The sequence below is a fragment of the Hyperoodon ampullatus genome (assembly GCF_949752795.1).
Source record: "Hyperoodon ampullatus genome assembly, chromosome: 9".
Taxonomy (NCBI): domain Eukaryota; kingdom Metazoa; phylum Chordata; class Mammalia; order Artiodactyla; family Ziphiidae; genus Hyperoodon; species Hyperoodon ampullatus.
The window spans coordinates 49,248,389-49,264,883 of record NC_136922.1 but is presented as its reverse complement, the minus strand read 5'-3'; the positions used below and the strand labels follow the sequence as shown (position 1 = coordinate 49,264,883).

The 16,495-nt window shown below is 39.8% G+C and overlaps 1 protein-coding gene across 1 annotated transcript in view; it reads right to left on the bottom strand.

Moving 5' to 3' along the window:
• Positions 1–16,495, bottom strand: part of SLC25A13 (solute carrier family 25 member 13) — a gene marked incomplete at both ends in the record, with an annotated part of 202,965 nt that overhangs the window by 85,056 nt on the left and 101,414 nt on the right. The window contains 1 exon segment of the mRNA XM_079712019.1: positions 7,397–7,536. Coding sequence (XP_079568145.1) covers positions 7,397–7,536 — 140 coding nt within the window.

Sequence of the window (16,495 nt, the reverse complement as noted above, 5' to 3'; positions counted from 1 at the left end):
TAAACCAGGATACCTTGACATACATAGTCGCAACCCTATGACTCAAAACAGCTCACCAGGAGCAGCAAATCTCTGGCCTCCAGAGGGACGCACGGTTAACCACCAGAACCTGCGGCTGCTGACTTACACAACTCTGCTCTCTAGGGCACAGAACCTGAAAACCAATATGTCCATTTCACACAAAAGACTTAGGTTGGTCTGTATGCCACGTTGACCCATAAACCAAAATACTGGTTGGTTTGATTTAACGAAAAGAACCAAAACTGTCAGTTGCCTTATTTGCATGCATGTGCTCTGGCATCCAACAGGGCTAGCTTGGGGCTCACGTGATCTGATGACAAGGGTCCTAACAAATATGAACGGCTGGTCGGGACACCAGACACAGCTCTGAGTCCCAGGTTCTACTCCTAGCTCTCCCAACTACGATTCACCTCTCTGGGTCTCATCATCCATCTCCTGACAAAAGGAGGACCTGAATAAAGTTATGGTAAAACACTCACACCCTTGTGATGAGGACTTTCTGTTGGGTCAGGCAACTTCATTCTTTTTTTTTTTTTTATGCTGTAAGCGGGCCCCTCACTGTTGTGGCCTCTCCCATTGCGGAGCACAGGCTCCGGACACGCAGGCTCAGCGGCCATGGCTCACAGGCCCAGCAGCTCTGCGGCATGTGGGATCTTCCTGGACCGGGGCACGAACCCGCGTCCCCTGCATCGGCAGGCGGACTCTCAACCACTGCGCCACCAGGAAAGCCCTCATTCTTAAACTCTATTTGATGAGAAGATATTAGAGAGGATTTTTAGCCCCACTCCCTCCCAAGCCAGCTATCCCATTTCTTGGCTAACTAATGGAATCCCACCTTCAAAATCTGGCCTCGCCACCAATTTAGAGCACTGCTGATTTCTGCATGAGTCTTCTTCCTACAGTAATAGGAGGAAGGCCTCTGGAAACAGAAGAAATTTCCTGGCTCCATGAAATGATCAGTGGTGATTACATGCAAAGCACTCCTCACAGGCCTTCACCAACATGTCCTCCATCCCACCCCCCTGTGCTCCCAGTCTCGGTAAATCACCACCATCCTCCCACTTGCCCAAGCCTAAAATCCAGGAGTGAACCATGAGTTCTGCATATCCTTTACTGTCCCCATCCTAACAGATCACCAAGCCTGGTCAGGCCCATCTCTTGAACTTTTCTTGAACCCATTTTCTTTAGCTCATCACCATCACCATCCAACCCAGGCCATAGTCATTTCTCTCTTGGATTGGAAAATGGCCAGATGATCCCTGTCTCCCAGTCAGATCCCTCTCCATTTGACTGTCCACACAACAGGCAGAGCAGTCCTTCTGAAACACCAATCTGATCATGTTTGCCTCTCCTAGCTCCCCATCAGCCTTAGAATGAGACCTGAACACCAGATTCTTTGCTTTTAAACAGTCAGGGTTTTGTCATCTAGACCAATGTTTCTCAACATGTGGCCCTCGGACCATTTGGAACATCACAGTTCAGGACGCCTGTTTGAAAGGCAATTTCTTAGGCCCTATCCAGACCTACTGAATCAGACCCTTGGTGGGGACAGAGGCTCAGGGCACCGCCTTTTAAAATCACTTCAGAAGCATTTTACACAAAATTTGAAAACACTGCTACAGATTTAGGAAAATTAAAACCAACTTCTGTTCCACCTGTCTCATCTTGAACAAAAACTCCTCCAAGCTTCTACGTGCTCATCTTTCATACAGAAACAATAGCAACTGCTTAACACCTAAGGCAATTGTAAAGACCAACACAAGCCAAAGCACTTTCTAAGCAGGAAAATGCTACAGGAGAGGTAGTTAACAGCAACAGTTTTCCAGTTAACAAGCATATCGCATTGGGTAGTAATCTGAGACTTTTATATCCTGAGACCAGAGCCGTTAGAAACTCCTATGTGTAGATGATTTTTAAACTGTAATAATTATATGTGAAATATATACCCATGATTATAAACCATTACCAAGAAGTAACTGGAGGGGAATTCCCTGGCGGTCCAGTGGTTAGGACTCCACGCTTGGATCCCCGGTCGGGGAACTAAGATCCTGCAAGCCGTGCGGTGTGGCCAAAAAAAAAAAAAAAGTAACTGGATGGGCTTCCCTGGTGGTGCAGTGGTTGAGAGTCCACCTGCTGATGCAGGGGACACAGGTTCGTGCCCCGGTCCGGGAAGATCCCACATGTTGCGGAGCGGCTAGGCCCATGAGCCATGGCCGCTGAGCCTGCGTGTCCGGAGCCTGTGCTCCGCAATGGGAGAGGCCACAACAGTGAGAGGCCCGCGTACTGCAAAAAAAATAAAATAAAATAAAAATAACTGGAAACAACCATAACACATACCCCTACTACGGCTTTTTTATAATCATATCTGGCAATTAATGGCCGGGATCAGGAATGCTAAATGTCCAGTAATGCATGACTGTACATCCCCATTCAGAAACATGGCCCCTTCCAGGAAGAGAAACTAACTTCATAGCCATGGCCCTGGAGACAATATAGTGGAGTACAGTGGTAATGACATCATATTTTTTAATCCCTCACATGTCTGTGATCTTATGGAAGAAGTTAAGCTCTAGAACAGTGGGTCTGTACTCTTTGGGGGTACTCCTTTGGGACCCTATTGAAAGCCATGAGCATTTCCCCATAAAATTACCTGTAAATGCAAAATTTTACCCTAGAGTCTGTTTATTCTTTTGTATATAATAGGGAATAATTATAATTACCTCTCAGGGTATTGGGGGATGCTAGCATCAGAAACAGGATATTTAAAACCACTTTGTAAATTATAAAGGTTGTTGTTATTATTACTTCTTTTTTTGAGAGTGACTCTCAGTACCGACTTTACAGAATAATTTGGCAGAAAAACTTAAGAGGCCTTTCTTTCACTCTGTGCTCACAGTTGCCTACGACTCCCATCCAATAAGAAAAAGGTAATGGATTTGAACAGACACATCTCCAAAGAAAATGTACAAGTGGCAACAAGCACATGAAAAGATGCTCAACATCATCAGTCATTAGGGAAACGCAAATCAAAATCACAAATGAGATGCTGCTAAGAGACTCTAAAGTAAAAGGCCTCAGACTCTTCATCTGTAAAATGGGTCTGTTAAATAGACCTTATAGTAGTATCTGGCCCTTTAATTTTGTACTTTGGACGGCTGCTCTAACCACACTTTGAATGTTGGTTTCAGGTTTACACCTGCCATAAGGGTTTATGCTACAAACCCTTAAGGATTTTTGTTATAAAAGAGCATCCTCATAGGGTATACATTTTATATCTGTTTGCAGTTGTGCCTTTTGAGCTGTCAGGCGAATAAACATAGGAACACCCACCCAGACTTGTACATTGTAAGTATTTCAAAAGTTGTTACCTCTGCACCTCTGAGCCTTCTGCACAAGGCCTCTTGACAAAGCCTACATCCTCAGCAAACATTAGATGAATTGGGTGGCTTGCCTCATGCGAGTAACAATCACAAAAATACTTCAAAACAGGGTAGAGAGTTCTATGTTAATATCATTTATGAACAGGAGTTCCAGCAGGTATAGAATAGGAAAATTTCTCAGAACTGTTTTCTAAATATACTGTTTTCAGTATATTAAAATCCATTTTTCAACTAGTAACCATAAAATTAGAGCTTTGCCCTGAGAGCTGAGAGTACAGATATGTTGGAAAGGCTTACAGACTATTTTAAAATACATACACGTACACTGCAACATATAAAACTATATTCACATTCACATGTACACACCATCACTCATGCAGTTAAGTGGAGATGATAGAACCCAGCACAGAAAAGATAGCAGCAGTGGATGCAACAGTATTAAGGATGGGGTAACAAGACTGTGGCTCCACTCCCTTCTGCAATCCTTCCCTACCAAGACTCTACAAGGGAGGCTTTGCATCCCTGCTACTTGCTTCAACACTATCATTTAGATACAAAGTACAAACAAGGCAAATTTAGCTCCAAGTATATCAAGCTGATTCACCACTTTATGAATTTTATAACCAAAGCACAGAAAACAACATTCCAGCTCAGCATTCAATAGATGCCCACGACCGGCACCAACCACCTCAGACAGTACCCAGACAAACATGTGGAGCCCTCACAGCCACATGGTGGCTTTTAACAAACTCACACCAGCTTCCCTATGGTAAAATATTTTTTAGGACTTCCCTGGTGGCACAGTGGTTAAGAATCCACCTGCCAATGCAGGGGACACAGGTTCAATCCCTGGTCCGGGAAGATCCCACATGCCGCAGAGCAACTAAGCCCGTGCGCCACAACTGCTGAAGCCTGCACTCCAGAGCCCACGAGCCACAACTACTGAGCCCGTGTGCTGCAACTACTGAAGCCTGCGTGCCTAGAGCCCGTGCTCCGCAGCAAGAGAAGCCACCGCAATGAGGAGCCCATGCGCTGCGACGAAAAGTAGCCCCCCAACCACTGCAACTAGAGAAAATCCCGTGCGCGGCGACAAAGACCCAACAGAGCCAAATAAATAAATAAATAAAAATAAAATAAAATATTTTTTAAATGAAGGGGAAAAAAACTGACCTTGCAGAGAATTGCACTGCTCACCAGGCACAAACACGTGCACATACATAAGCACAGGTTAACACACAAGAGTGTGAGGCTGATACCTTCTAGGCCCTTCAGTGGGATTGACCGGTGTTTTCGACAACAGGCTCCTTGAGGTCACAAGCACTGTGAAGTTGACCCTACGGCTGGCTGCTCCTCTTCCTCCTCAGGTGACAGGCAAGTGGCATGCATGGTGGCAGTTCTTTCAGGACCTTGGCACCAGCCAGGGGGCCGGTGCCTGTGTTTCTGAGCCCTGCCCCACAGCAGAAAGGCGGGCACATGCTTGATAAAGCAAGAGCCCCAAACATAGGAGATTACATTTACTTACATCTTTAAGAAGGTCCCTGCATCCAGAAAAGAGCCCCAAAGAACAAAGTGTTTGAAGTTGAGGTCTGAGGCTCTACTTTCATTCAGAAAAGACTTCAAAGGAAGCAAAGGAAGCATTTGAATGGGGGCAGTGGGACAGTGACCCAACGGTAGACACCAAAACTGGCATTTCATTGGCATTCATTCATAGCAAGTCTATCATGATACATCTATTAATTCCTTTAACTCTGGGCCTGGAGTGGGACACAAAAGCAAAGCCCTAATTACCTACCAAGACCATTTTAATCTAGTAAAAGTTTAGCACTTGCATTCTGGCTACAAAGTCAAGACTGTCCCATGCAGGACACTGAGGGATGAGTGTATTCACCAGTATAGAATGGAGTCCAATACAAGTGAATGCCCCACAAACTGCAGCTGGAAACCTAATCAGTAATCCCTGAGTCATCTCATCTTTGCCTCTGGCTTGTCCATATCTTGAGGAAGGCCTAGAAGCAGCTGAGTGGATTACAGCTGACTCAATTCGGCATAATTGATATTTGCTTAAAGGGAAACCCGATCATCCTTACCACTGCTAACATCCCATTAAGACTAAAAGTTAATTAGGCTGTGTTCCATAAAGTCAACTGGAGGCATTTGTCTCAATAGCATTATTGTAATTATTCCTCATCAAAATGAATACCACCTCCTACTGCACGCGATGTCTTGTATAAACAACAGCACAAACCTAACAACTCACACTGCATTCTCCACCTGAGTTATTTAAGCAGGTTTATGTTTATATAGAACTGCAAACGGGAATTCATAGACATTAACACATTTTAAAATAAATACAAAGGCATGTTTAAGACATCTTGTTTTTTAAGTTTTCAAAGACTGGGAAAATAAAAGCAAACTACAAAGCGTGACATTTTAGTTATCATAACAATACCAGTGAAAGTCAAAAAGAGAAGCACCTATTAAAGTCAACCTATTACATACACTGTGCCTATGAATGGAGACCACAAAATGCTGAGTGAACGAGCACACGGCACGGTGCACGTGTGTCCCTGTACCCTCCACCTCCGCCCCACAGCTGTGCTTCCAACCACTCCTCAGAAGACTCTGGCAAGGTCACAGGCACACGAAGGATGCAGGGCCACCAAGATACCCACTGCTGATGTTACTAATAACGAAGAAGAGAAGGTGTTTAGGGTAGGCAGATGGGGGAGGGTGGGGCCAAAATAGGCAAAGGAAATGAAGAGCTATAAACCTACAGTAATAAACTAAAGAAGCCACAAGGATGTCATACACAACATTAGGAATATGGTCAATATTGTAATAACTCTGTATGGGGACAGATGGTTACCAGACTTATCATGGTGAACATGTCAGAATGTATGCAAATGTCAAACCACTATATAGTACACCTAAAACTAACACAATATTGAATATCAACGACATTTCAATTTTTAAAAAAAAGAAGAAAAAGATGGTTTCCTTGGCAAATTTTTCCTCAAGACCCACGACTTAAACACAGCAAACTAATTCCCTTAAACAAGTCTTTTAAATATTATATTTAATAAAATAAAATTGTTAGAGAAACAAAACAAATGCATAAAAATCTGAAAGAAAGAGTGGTTTATCACATAGACCTATACATTATCTAGATATTGATCTCTAGTGACTAAACAATATCTGAATCAACACAGTCTTAAAATTATGCTTCAGGAGGAAAACTAAACTGTGATCATATTTTGTTACTAGCCTTCTGTTAGTATCATCAGTGGCCTAGTGAAATTATCACGAAGCAGGGAGTGAAGAGAGGAAGTCAGGAGGGACTGGGCCAGGGGCGTCCCAGAAATGTAGATAACTCCCACAGAGCTGAACCCCGGATACCGACAGCTAGTGCTCTGAACAGTGATTCTCAAACTTGGCAACACGATAGAAGTGCCTGAAAAGCTTTAAATACCCCAAGGCCCAAGCAGTCCCTCCCTGCCCTCCATCACACACACACACAAAATCTAATCTCTAGCGATGGGGGACCCAAACAACAATAGTTTTTACAACTCCCCAGGTGATTCCGATATGCAGTCAAGGTCTAGATCCAGTGTCTTCTCTATAAAAAGGCCTCAGGTGAAATGATTCTATGGTTAGATGCTGATGATGACACCTGTCCATTTCCCAAGGAAAAACAAAATACTGGTAAGTAGTTGTGGAACCAGTCATAAGCCAAGAGTTCAGGTTCTGATTTTGTCCCTCCTGATTTATGTGACCTTTCAGCAAATCACTTGATTTCCTGGGTCCTCAATGTGTATTCCATTTAAGCAGGAAGGGGTTCTGCAGAGTCTGTAAGAGTCTATTTAATCCTATAGTTTCTACATACTAATAAAGAAATACTTCCAAATAGGATGGTTTGGCCAGGGTTAGCAAATGTGCATCATGATCCTAGTTTTACTTATTCACTCTTTTTAACTTTTTATAAGGGCTAGACCCACCAGTAAAAACTGAGTGAATTCCGCATATGTCAGGTGTCTTTTTCTTTCTTTTCCAAAGTGTAGTTGCACAAATTCTGAATCCCAGTTAAATGGAATATGTTGATGAATTGTGGTCTGTTCAAAAACTTGCTTAACGTCCTCTGAAAAGAGAAAAGAAAGGTTGATTAAAACAAAGCAAATCGGGTTCTTCCTTATAAAACCTGTTATTAAATGGATATTGCTACTTTCTTTGTATAAAAAGTAACTCAACTTTAAAAACACAGATTATAAAATCACGGCAGAAATAGAACTGGGAGTCTCATGAAGTCAAAGTTAATAATGCACCCAATAAAATAAAAGGAAAAAATCAAGAAGTCACACACACACAAAAAGCCCTAAAAGGCAGTCGCAAACCAAAGTAATAAGCTAAATCTCATATCATCATCTGTTTTTGTTTCAACAAATGTTATTTTCTAGGCACAGGGGATATAATTCAATCTTTAGTGGCAGGAAACACACATATACATACAGAAACACACAGAACACTACACAAGTCTTAAATATAGTCCTCTTTAACAAGCTATTAAAATGTTTTTGAGGATTTAGAAATCAGTTAGATATAAATCTTGAAGCATATATTCAACAGCACTAAGACTATTTAAGCTTTAAAAAGTTCCACTGTTCATCAGGCCACACTTAAAGGTAATGGGAGGAACAGCCAACAGCCCAATCCTTTAACTTTATCCTGCACACTCTGGCTTGACAGAAGTTCTCAAATGGTCCAAATAATCCCATTTTAAGATGGGCTACCAAATGTACTGTAGTATTGATTCTACCCCTCTTTTTAGCCTCTACCACAAAACTGTAAGAGGACTGACAGAGAACAGAAAACAACAGTATGAAAAACCTTACTTTTCTAAAGTTTCACGTTTTTATTTACTAGTCTCCCCGCCTCCCAACATGAGTGTATATTTGGAGGGTAAAGGGACACAAATTATATTAATGAATTTGTCCTGGCCTTCACATCTTTAAATATCTCTACCAAACCTGCTCACCTTTATGAGCAAACTGTGCCTGCTACCTTGTTTTTTTCCCTTTGCAACTATTTAAAAAAAGAAGTAAATTCTTTAATTCTCTAAAGGGTGCCAAAAATCTTGGCACATGTTTCCACTGTTTCCCCCAAATTTCCTACTTCCATCCACCCTTACACTCACAAGTTTTTATTCCATGCTTTTAAAGTTTCCAGAAATTTTAAAAGCCTTGCCATGAAGAAACAGTAGTGCTGCCATCAGTATAAGATTGTGTGTGTATCTTCACGAAGAAGGCAGTAAAATATCAGAATTATGCCAGGCATAAATTTTATAAAAGATGGCAGAAAACCTCAGGCTGGCCCTGATAAGGACAACAAAATGAGAAGTTTTTAAGCATAACCCTCAATTTCTTTGAATTTATTCTGTCTTCTCCACTTTTAGGAAAAAAGAGAAAAAAAAGAGACAAAGGGCATAAGAAAAATGAAGTGAATCAAGAATTGAGGATCTGAGTGGGGGGTGATGAATGAAATGAACTAAGTAGGAGGAGACTTGGCAAGTTTCTTTTTGGCTCTAAAACCTCTGAGAAGGAATTATTGAACTGAAAGTCAAATTACTTGGGTTTAAATTCTACTACTAATAGTAGCTAAAATTTCTTAGGCACTTACCATGTGCTAGGTATTATTCTAGTGGCTATATGTGATAGAATAGATATTAACCTAGATAATCTGTAGCTCCTTTCCCATTCTAAATTTCTATGCCTCTGTATGAAGCAGGCCCAGGATAGATTCAAGGAAGGCCCACAATCTTCTAATCAATCTTCTAATCAAGACCAATAAATGATCTAATGAGAAACGATGTTCAAATGACAAAGATGTGACCAAAAGAAAAAAAAAACAACACAATTTTTTACTCTATAAAAAATGTTTATATACTATAATAAAATTTTAGAGAAACATACAAACAAAAATGACTTTGTGGCCATTTTTCTGCCAAGCTGGTGAAATAAAGATTCCTCTCTGCCAAGCATTCTGGTAAAATAACTTTTCAATGCAATAACCATGGCATAGCTGTCAAAAACGAGGTCCTTCCTTTTCTTGACCTCTCCTTCAACGTCCTATAGAAAGTAACAGAAGGTATTAACCCAATATTGGAGACATGGGTGGATGGAAGGTTAAGTAAAAGTCATAAAGAAATGATGACTCTGGAGAACAAAAAGTCCAACACTGGAAATCTTGATGAAGTTAGTGATAGAGCTGGAAAGACAGAAGTTCATGATGAAAGTTTGGTATGCTGTAATAGAAGACTTCAGAGGTGACAGGACATGAGATCTACGTGCTGTGCTGCGTATGTATGTTGAAGCCATAGCCCCTAGGACCTTAAATATGAGTATATTTTGGAGACAAGTTCTTCAAAGAGATAAGTTAAAATGAGGTTGTTGGTGGGGGGGTGGCCTAATGTCATATGACTGCCATGCTTATAAGAAAAGTAGATTAGGACACGGACAGGCACAGAGGAAGACCATGTGAAGACACAAGGAGAAGACTGTCATTTACAAGCCAAGGAGAGAGGCCTCAAAAGACACCAATCCTGCCAACACCTGATCTTGGACTTCTCACCTCCAGAACCGTAAGAAAATTCATTTCTGTCGTTTAAGCCACCCAGTCTGTGGCACTTTGTTACGGCAACCCCAGCAAACTATTACAATGAGCAACAGGAACTCCCACAGCAGTGATGAGGAAGTTACCCAAAAAGACCCTCCATTATCTCCTGCTACCACCGTAAGCAAGATGAGAGACATTTACAAAAGCAGGCATGTTATAAAAAGGGTGTGTCAGCTGGATATTCAAATCAATTAAATGTAGTAAAAATGTGTTTTAGGCTAAATATATGCAAATTACATGTATTAATACAAAGAAAAGTAATAGAAGGTATTAACCCAATATTGGCATATAAAGCTAAGGCATTTATTATCCATTTTAATATTTATATGGTATAAAACTATAAATATATATAATAAATTTAGGTTACTCAAAACTTAGTAAATGAATTTAAAATGTGACTGACTCTAACCAACAATCTTATTTTTCCTATAATTAACTATCATTCACTGCTTACTAGAGCTCTGACTTTAATTCAAAACTGTGAACTTTGAACCTTAAGTCTAGAGCTTTCTCCACTATTCCATGAGAGCTTGTCTCTCTCATGCAAATGCCTGCCTGAAGTATTGAAATCTAGTCCCCCTGAAGTATAGAGCTATACGTGATCTCTAAAACATGTTTCAACTCTACAAACTGTCAATCCTACAGACCTGCACTACTGATGTGCTGATGTGTTTTAAAAAAGATATCTCTATATAGTATTGTACAGGTATGCAGATAGGTCTGCGTGAGTATACACATTAATTATACATCTTTTCTTTCTACATAGATTATTAGCACCTTCAGAAAAAAGGCCATATTTTTCACATCTGCTTGTCCCCTTGTGCCTGCACAATGGTGGGCATAGAGCAACTATTCACTAAGTTGTGGCTGAACTTAAATGAGGAAGAAAAGGTTTACAATAGTGCAACAGGTTAAGGACAGTGGTATTAACCCTTTGAGGCACTACAGTTTCCACCCTACTGAAAAGCCATTTCAACAATCATTTCCTAAGATTTTAGTGAAGTGCAAAGAATTGTCAGTCTTCCTTGTTAAAGTCTCCAGCCCCAGGCCTAGGCTGATTCAAGTGAACTAAAGAACCTGCATTTTAATTAGCCTCCCGGGTTTTTCTAATTCAAGGGTCCAGAACCTCATTTTGAAAAACGCTGTCCTAAAGAGTTATACAAGGGTTTTTAAACTCCCCATTGAAACAGACAAAAAAATATGAAAGGAAGGAGGTAGGAAAGATTCTCCAGAAGAGCTAATGTAATGCAGTAAGTGTACACACAGGCCACTTGTAGACCCAAGGGGACGTGCAAGTTGTACAATCCAGTGACTGACATTCACTTCATGGCCTATGTGACCAGTGCTCCCTAGAGTTGGACAGTTTACAAACTACACGACCCTGAGAATGAGGTCCATTTTCAGTTCTCAGCTGTTCTAACACACTGGCCACTGTAAGAATGCCAGTGCTTAGTTAGTCAGCACAGCTGGGAGCACTGTATTAGGTCCTGCGGGAAGCAGAAGGGCAGGAGAAGACACGGTGCTGAATCCAAGTCTAATCCACAAGAAATAACTAAACACATCCAAACAGTATACTTGATTAAGTGCTAAACAGCAACAGTTCCTCTTGGCAAGGAAACAGAAGTTTAAGGAAGGATGCATTTACAACAGTGGCAGAAAAAAAAGCTTTCTGGAGAAGGTAAAACTTGATCTGGGTCCTAAAGGCTGTGGAGGATTTATTCAGATGAATCTGTGAGGGAGTTTTCCAGTAAAGAGCAACAGCATGAAGAAGGGTTCATTTCTTTTTTTTTTTTTTTTTTTTTTTTGTGGTACGCGGGCCTCTCACTGTTGTGGCCTCTCCCATTGCGGAGCATAGGCTCCGGACACGCAGGCTCAGCAGCCATGGCTCACGGGCCCAGCCGCTCCGTGGCATGTGGGATCTCCCTGGACCGGGGCACGAACCCGTGTCCCCCGCATCGGCAGGTGGACTCCCAACCACTGCGCCACCAGGGAAGCCCAGGGTTCATTTCTTTTGAAGTGAATTAAGTGTCCAATCAAAACATATTGGACCAAAGCCACTGAGACAGGACAGATCCTGGTCTAGGCACTTACAGATGTTGGCATCACCTGCCAGCAGCAAATATTATTTTCAAACCCTAAGGACTTGATGCTACATTTGTGGTGAAGAAAAGGTTGCTACGGGAAGAACAGTTGGTCATGGAATTCTGCAGAAAAAAAGACCTGGAGTTTTTTTACCACTTGATACAATCTCTACAAAATTTATTTTTCACTCTCCTAACTTACCTAACAGAGGCTTGTGTACTCAAATATCATAAGATTACCAAGTCATTCTAATTGGACAAACCAAATGATATGAGCATTATTATTACTGATAAAGAGGAAAACTACCAATATTTCTATAGCCATTTTCAAGGCTAATCAACTCTTTTAAGAAATTAAAATATTAAATTTTGTCACTCTGGAAAACTCACATTTTTTCTCTGAAAATATTTTATAGATTCATAAGTCTGAATACTTCATCCTGCTACAAGAAGTCATTCTGGGGCACTGATTTTCTGAAATGCTTGGCCTCAACATTTTCCTGTACATTCATGAAAACAAACAGCTCTAAGCCCAATAGTCACAATGGGTTCTGGAATTTCCCCCCTCACTTTGGAAGACACTGTAATATCATCTCAGGTTAATATTCTCTTTTCCTTTTAGGAGGCTCAAATAGCTTTCTCACTTAACATTTGATTGTTTTAAGATTTCTCCATGCCTTGGTGAGACAATGAGAGGTAAGAGTACTCCTTCCATCATATAGCTGGAAAATCAGAAACTAAAAACCAAAGTGATTTTCAAAACTGCTCTGTACTCTCACTTTCATGGAAAATTCCATGAGCTTTACCATAAAAGACTCTAGGAGTCCATCTTAGGGTCATCCTATCACTAAATCTTTACCATTCCCTGAGATTTTCAAACCTAACTTCCTAACTTGCAGTCCTGGAGAGGACGCTTTTTGGTCCCTTGGTTCCATGAAATAAATAAATAAATAAATAAATAAATAAATAAATACGACTATAATTCATAACGCACCTGCTGATGGCTTTCAAATAAGCATCACTTAGCAGATTTATTACTAACTTAAAAAAAATTAGAAGGTCTCTCCTAGTCCAAAGCACAAGGTCTTAAAATCTTACCCCTAGGTTGAGGTCATGTAGGCAAAGAAGCAAAACTGAATTAGCAATGAAATATAAATGAAGCACTAGATATATATTTTGGATATTTAAAATCATAGTTTTCTTAGCTCAGCCACTCCTCCTGAAAGTAAAAACAACTTAGAGTGCTTATCTCAAAGTATAATCATTGTTATTTCAATATGTGCCAAACAAACTATGTTTGGAAGGTCTATAGTTCCCATAATATCGCCAAATAATGGTGATAGTATTTAAAGCAAGACTTCACCAAATAAGCTCAAAGAGCCTTTGGGTTTATTTTTGGGGACTTTGCTTTCTCCACAAATGTTTTTAGCCTGAAAGTCTGCTGCACTTTTTTTTTAAGATTATAAAAAGATAATTACAAAGTGGTAATTGTTTCTTACCTAAATATAACCTCAAAAAGTCAACTGATTTCCCCCAATAAGTTTCCCAGGCTACACAGTATGGTTGTAGTGGAAAGAGTTGTGATTTTTAAAAGCTGGGTCATAGATGACATGATCTTGTGTATTCAAGGTCCTAAGGAATCCACTTAAAAACCAGTAGAACTACTAAGTCCAGCACTGTTGAAGGATACAAGATCAATATACAAAAATCAACTGTATCTCTACACACTGGAAGTAAGCAACCCAAAAATGAAATTAAGAAAGCAATTCAATTTACAATAGCCTCAAAAAGAACAAAATACTTAGGAAAAAATTTAACAAAAGACATGCAAAACCTGTACTCTAAAAACTATAAAACACTGTTGAAAGAAATTAAAGAAAATCTAAATAAATGCAAAGACATTCCATGTTCATAGATGGGAGGTCTTAATACTGTTAAGATGGTAATACTCCCCAAAGTGATACACAGATTCAGTGTAATCCTTAACAAAATTCCAGCTGGTGTCTTTGCAGAAATTGACAAGCAGATGTTAAAATTCATCTGGAAATTCTAGGGACCCAGAATAACCAAACCAATCTCGAGAAAGAAGAACAAAGTTGTATTTCAAATTTACCTCAAAGCTACAGTAATCAAGACTGTGTGGTATGGGCATAAAGATAGACATATAAGACAAATGGAATAGAACTGAGAGTCAAGAAATAAACCCTTACATTTATGGTCAGTTAATTTTCAACAAGGGTGACAATTCAATAGGGAAAGATTAGTCTTTTCAACAAATGGTGCTGGGACAACCATGCAAAAGAAGTAAGGTGGGACCTTACCTCACACCATATACAAAAACTAACTCAAAAATGGAGCAAAGATCTAAATATAAGAGCTAAAACTGTGAAGCTTTTAAAGGAAAACTTAGGCATAAATCTTTACGACTCTGGATTGGAAAATAGTTTCTTAGATATAGTATCAAAAACACAAGCACGGCTTCCCTGGTGGCACAGTGGTTGAGAGTCCGCCTGCCGATGCAGGGGACACGGGTTCGTGTCCCGGTCCGGGAAGATCCCACATGCCATGGAGCAGCTGGGCCCGTGAGCCATGGCCGCTGAGCCTGCGCGTCCGGAGCCTGTGCTCCGCAACGGGAGAGGACACAACAGTGAGAGGCCCGCATACCGCCAAAAAAACAAAACAAAACAAAAAAACAACCCCAAAACACAAGCAACCAAGGACAATAATATATAAATTGGACATCTTCAAAATTGAAAACTTTTGTACTCCAAAGGATACCATCGACAAAGTGAAAAGACAGACTACAGAATGGGAGAAAAGTTTTGCAAATCACATATCTGATAAAGAACTCTAGAATATATAAAGAATTCTTGCAACTCAATAATAAAAAGACAATTCATCTAATTTTTAAAATGGGCAAAGGATTTGAACAGACATTTTTCCAAAGACAAAATGGCCAATAAGCACATGACAAGATGTTCCAATCATTAGCCTTTAAGGAAATGCAAATCAAATGAGATATCACAATGAAATCACTTTACCCCCACAAGTAGCAAGTGCTGGTGAGGATGTGAAGAAATCTGAAACCCTCATACACTGCTTGTGGGAATGTAAAAATGGTGCAGTCACTTTGGAAGAGTTTGGTAGTTCTTCAAAAAGTTAAACATAGTTACCATGTGACCCAGCAATTCCACTCCTAGGTATATATCCAAGAGAAATGAAAACATATGTTCACATAAAAACTTGTACACAAATTTCATAGCAGCATTATTCACAATAGCCAAAAAGTGGAAACAACCAGAATATCCATTAACTGAAGGATGGATAAACAGTATGTGGTATACCTATACCAATGTGACATCCTCAATAAAAGGAATACAGTACTATTACATGCTACAACATGGATGAACCTTGAAAACATTATACTAATAAGCTAGTCATGAAACACCACATGTTGTATGATTCCATGTATATGAAATGTCCAGAATAGGCAAATCCAGAGAGACAGAAAGTAGATTAGTGGTTGCTTAGTACTGGAGGGGCTAGGGGAAAATGGGAGTGGGGAGTGAGGACTGCTAAGGTACGGGGTTTCTTGTTGGGGTGATGAAAATACTCTAAAACTGATGATGGTTACACAAATATGTGAACAGACGAAAAAATATTGCATCACACACTTTAAATGGGTGCATTATATCTAAATAAAGCTGTGTTTAAAAAAAAAAAAAAACTGGAACCCTCAAATCTGTTTCCTACTAATGAGTGATATTAGGCAAATTACTTACTCTGACTCCATTCTCTCAATGTGTAAAATGGGAGTAAAATAACTCGAGGGTTGTAGCCAAGTGTGCCCAGTACAATGTTCTAAACATAGTAGGTGACCATTAAAATGGTAAAATTCCAAAATCTAAAGTCTTAATTATAATGAAGATTGTTATCGGGGCACCAAATATTTACAAAAGATACAAAAAAAAAAAATCAGGCACAGTGTGATTGGAAATATCATAGTTTATACATGTCTCAAAAAGCAATAATTTCCCTCAAATACTTAAAATCATCCTCTTTTAGCTCATATATTAAAATTTTGAATGAAAAGTGATAAAAAAACTAAGTAATTTCCCATTATGTTTCTGAAAGTATGAAATTAAGAAGGATTAAGAACCACCACTCTTTACTTTGAAGATCTTTCAGATACTAGAAATATTTAATTGGCAAATTACTTGCACATGCCATTAAGTGGTTAGACTGAATTTGTTTTTACAAATTCTATGGCCTCTTATTCCTTAACCTCTACCACACTATAATCTGAAATCATCGAGGTCTTCACTTATGCAAATTTTTACTTTCTAT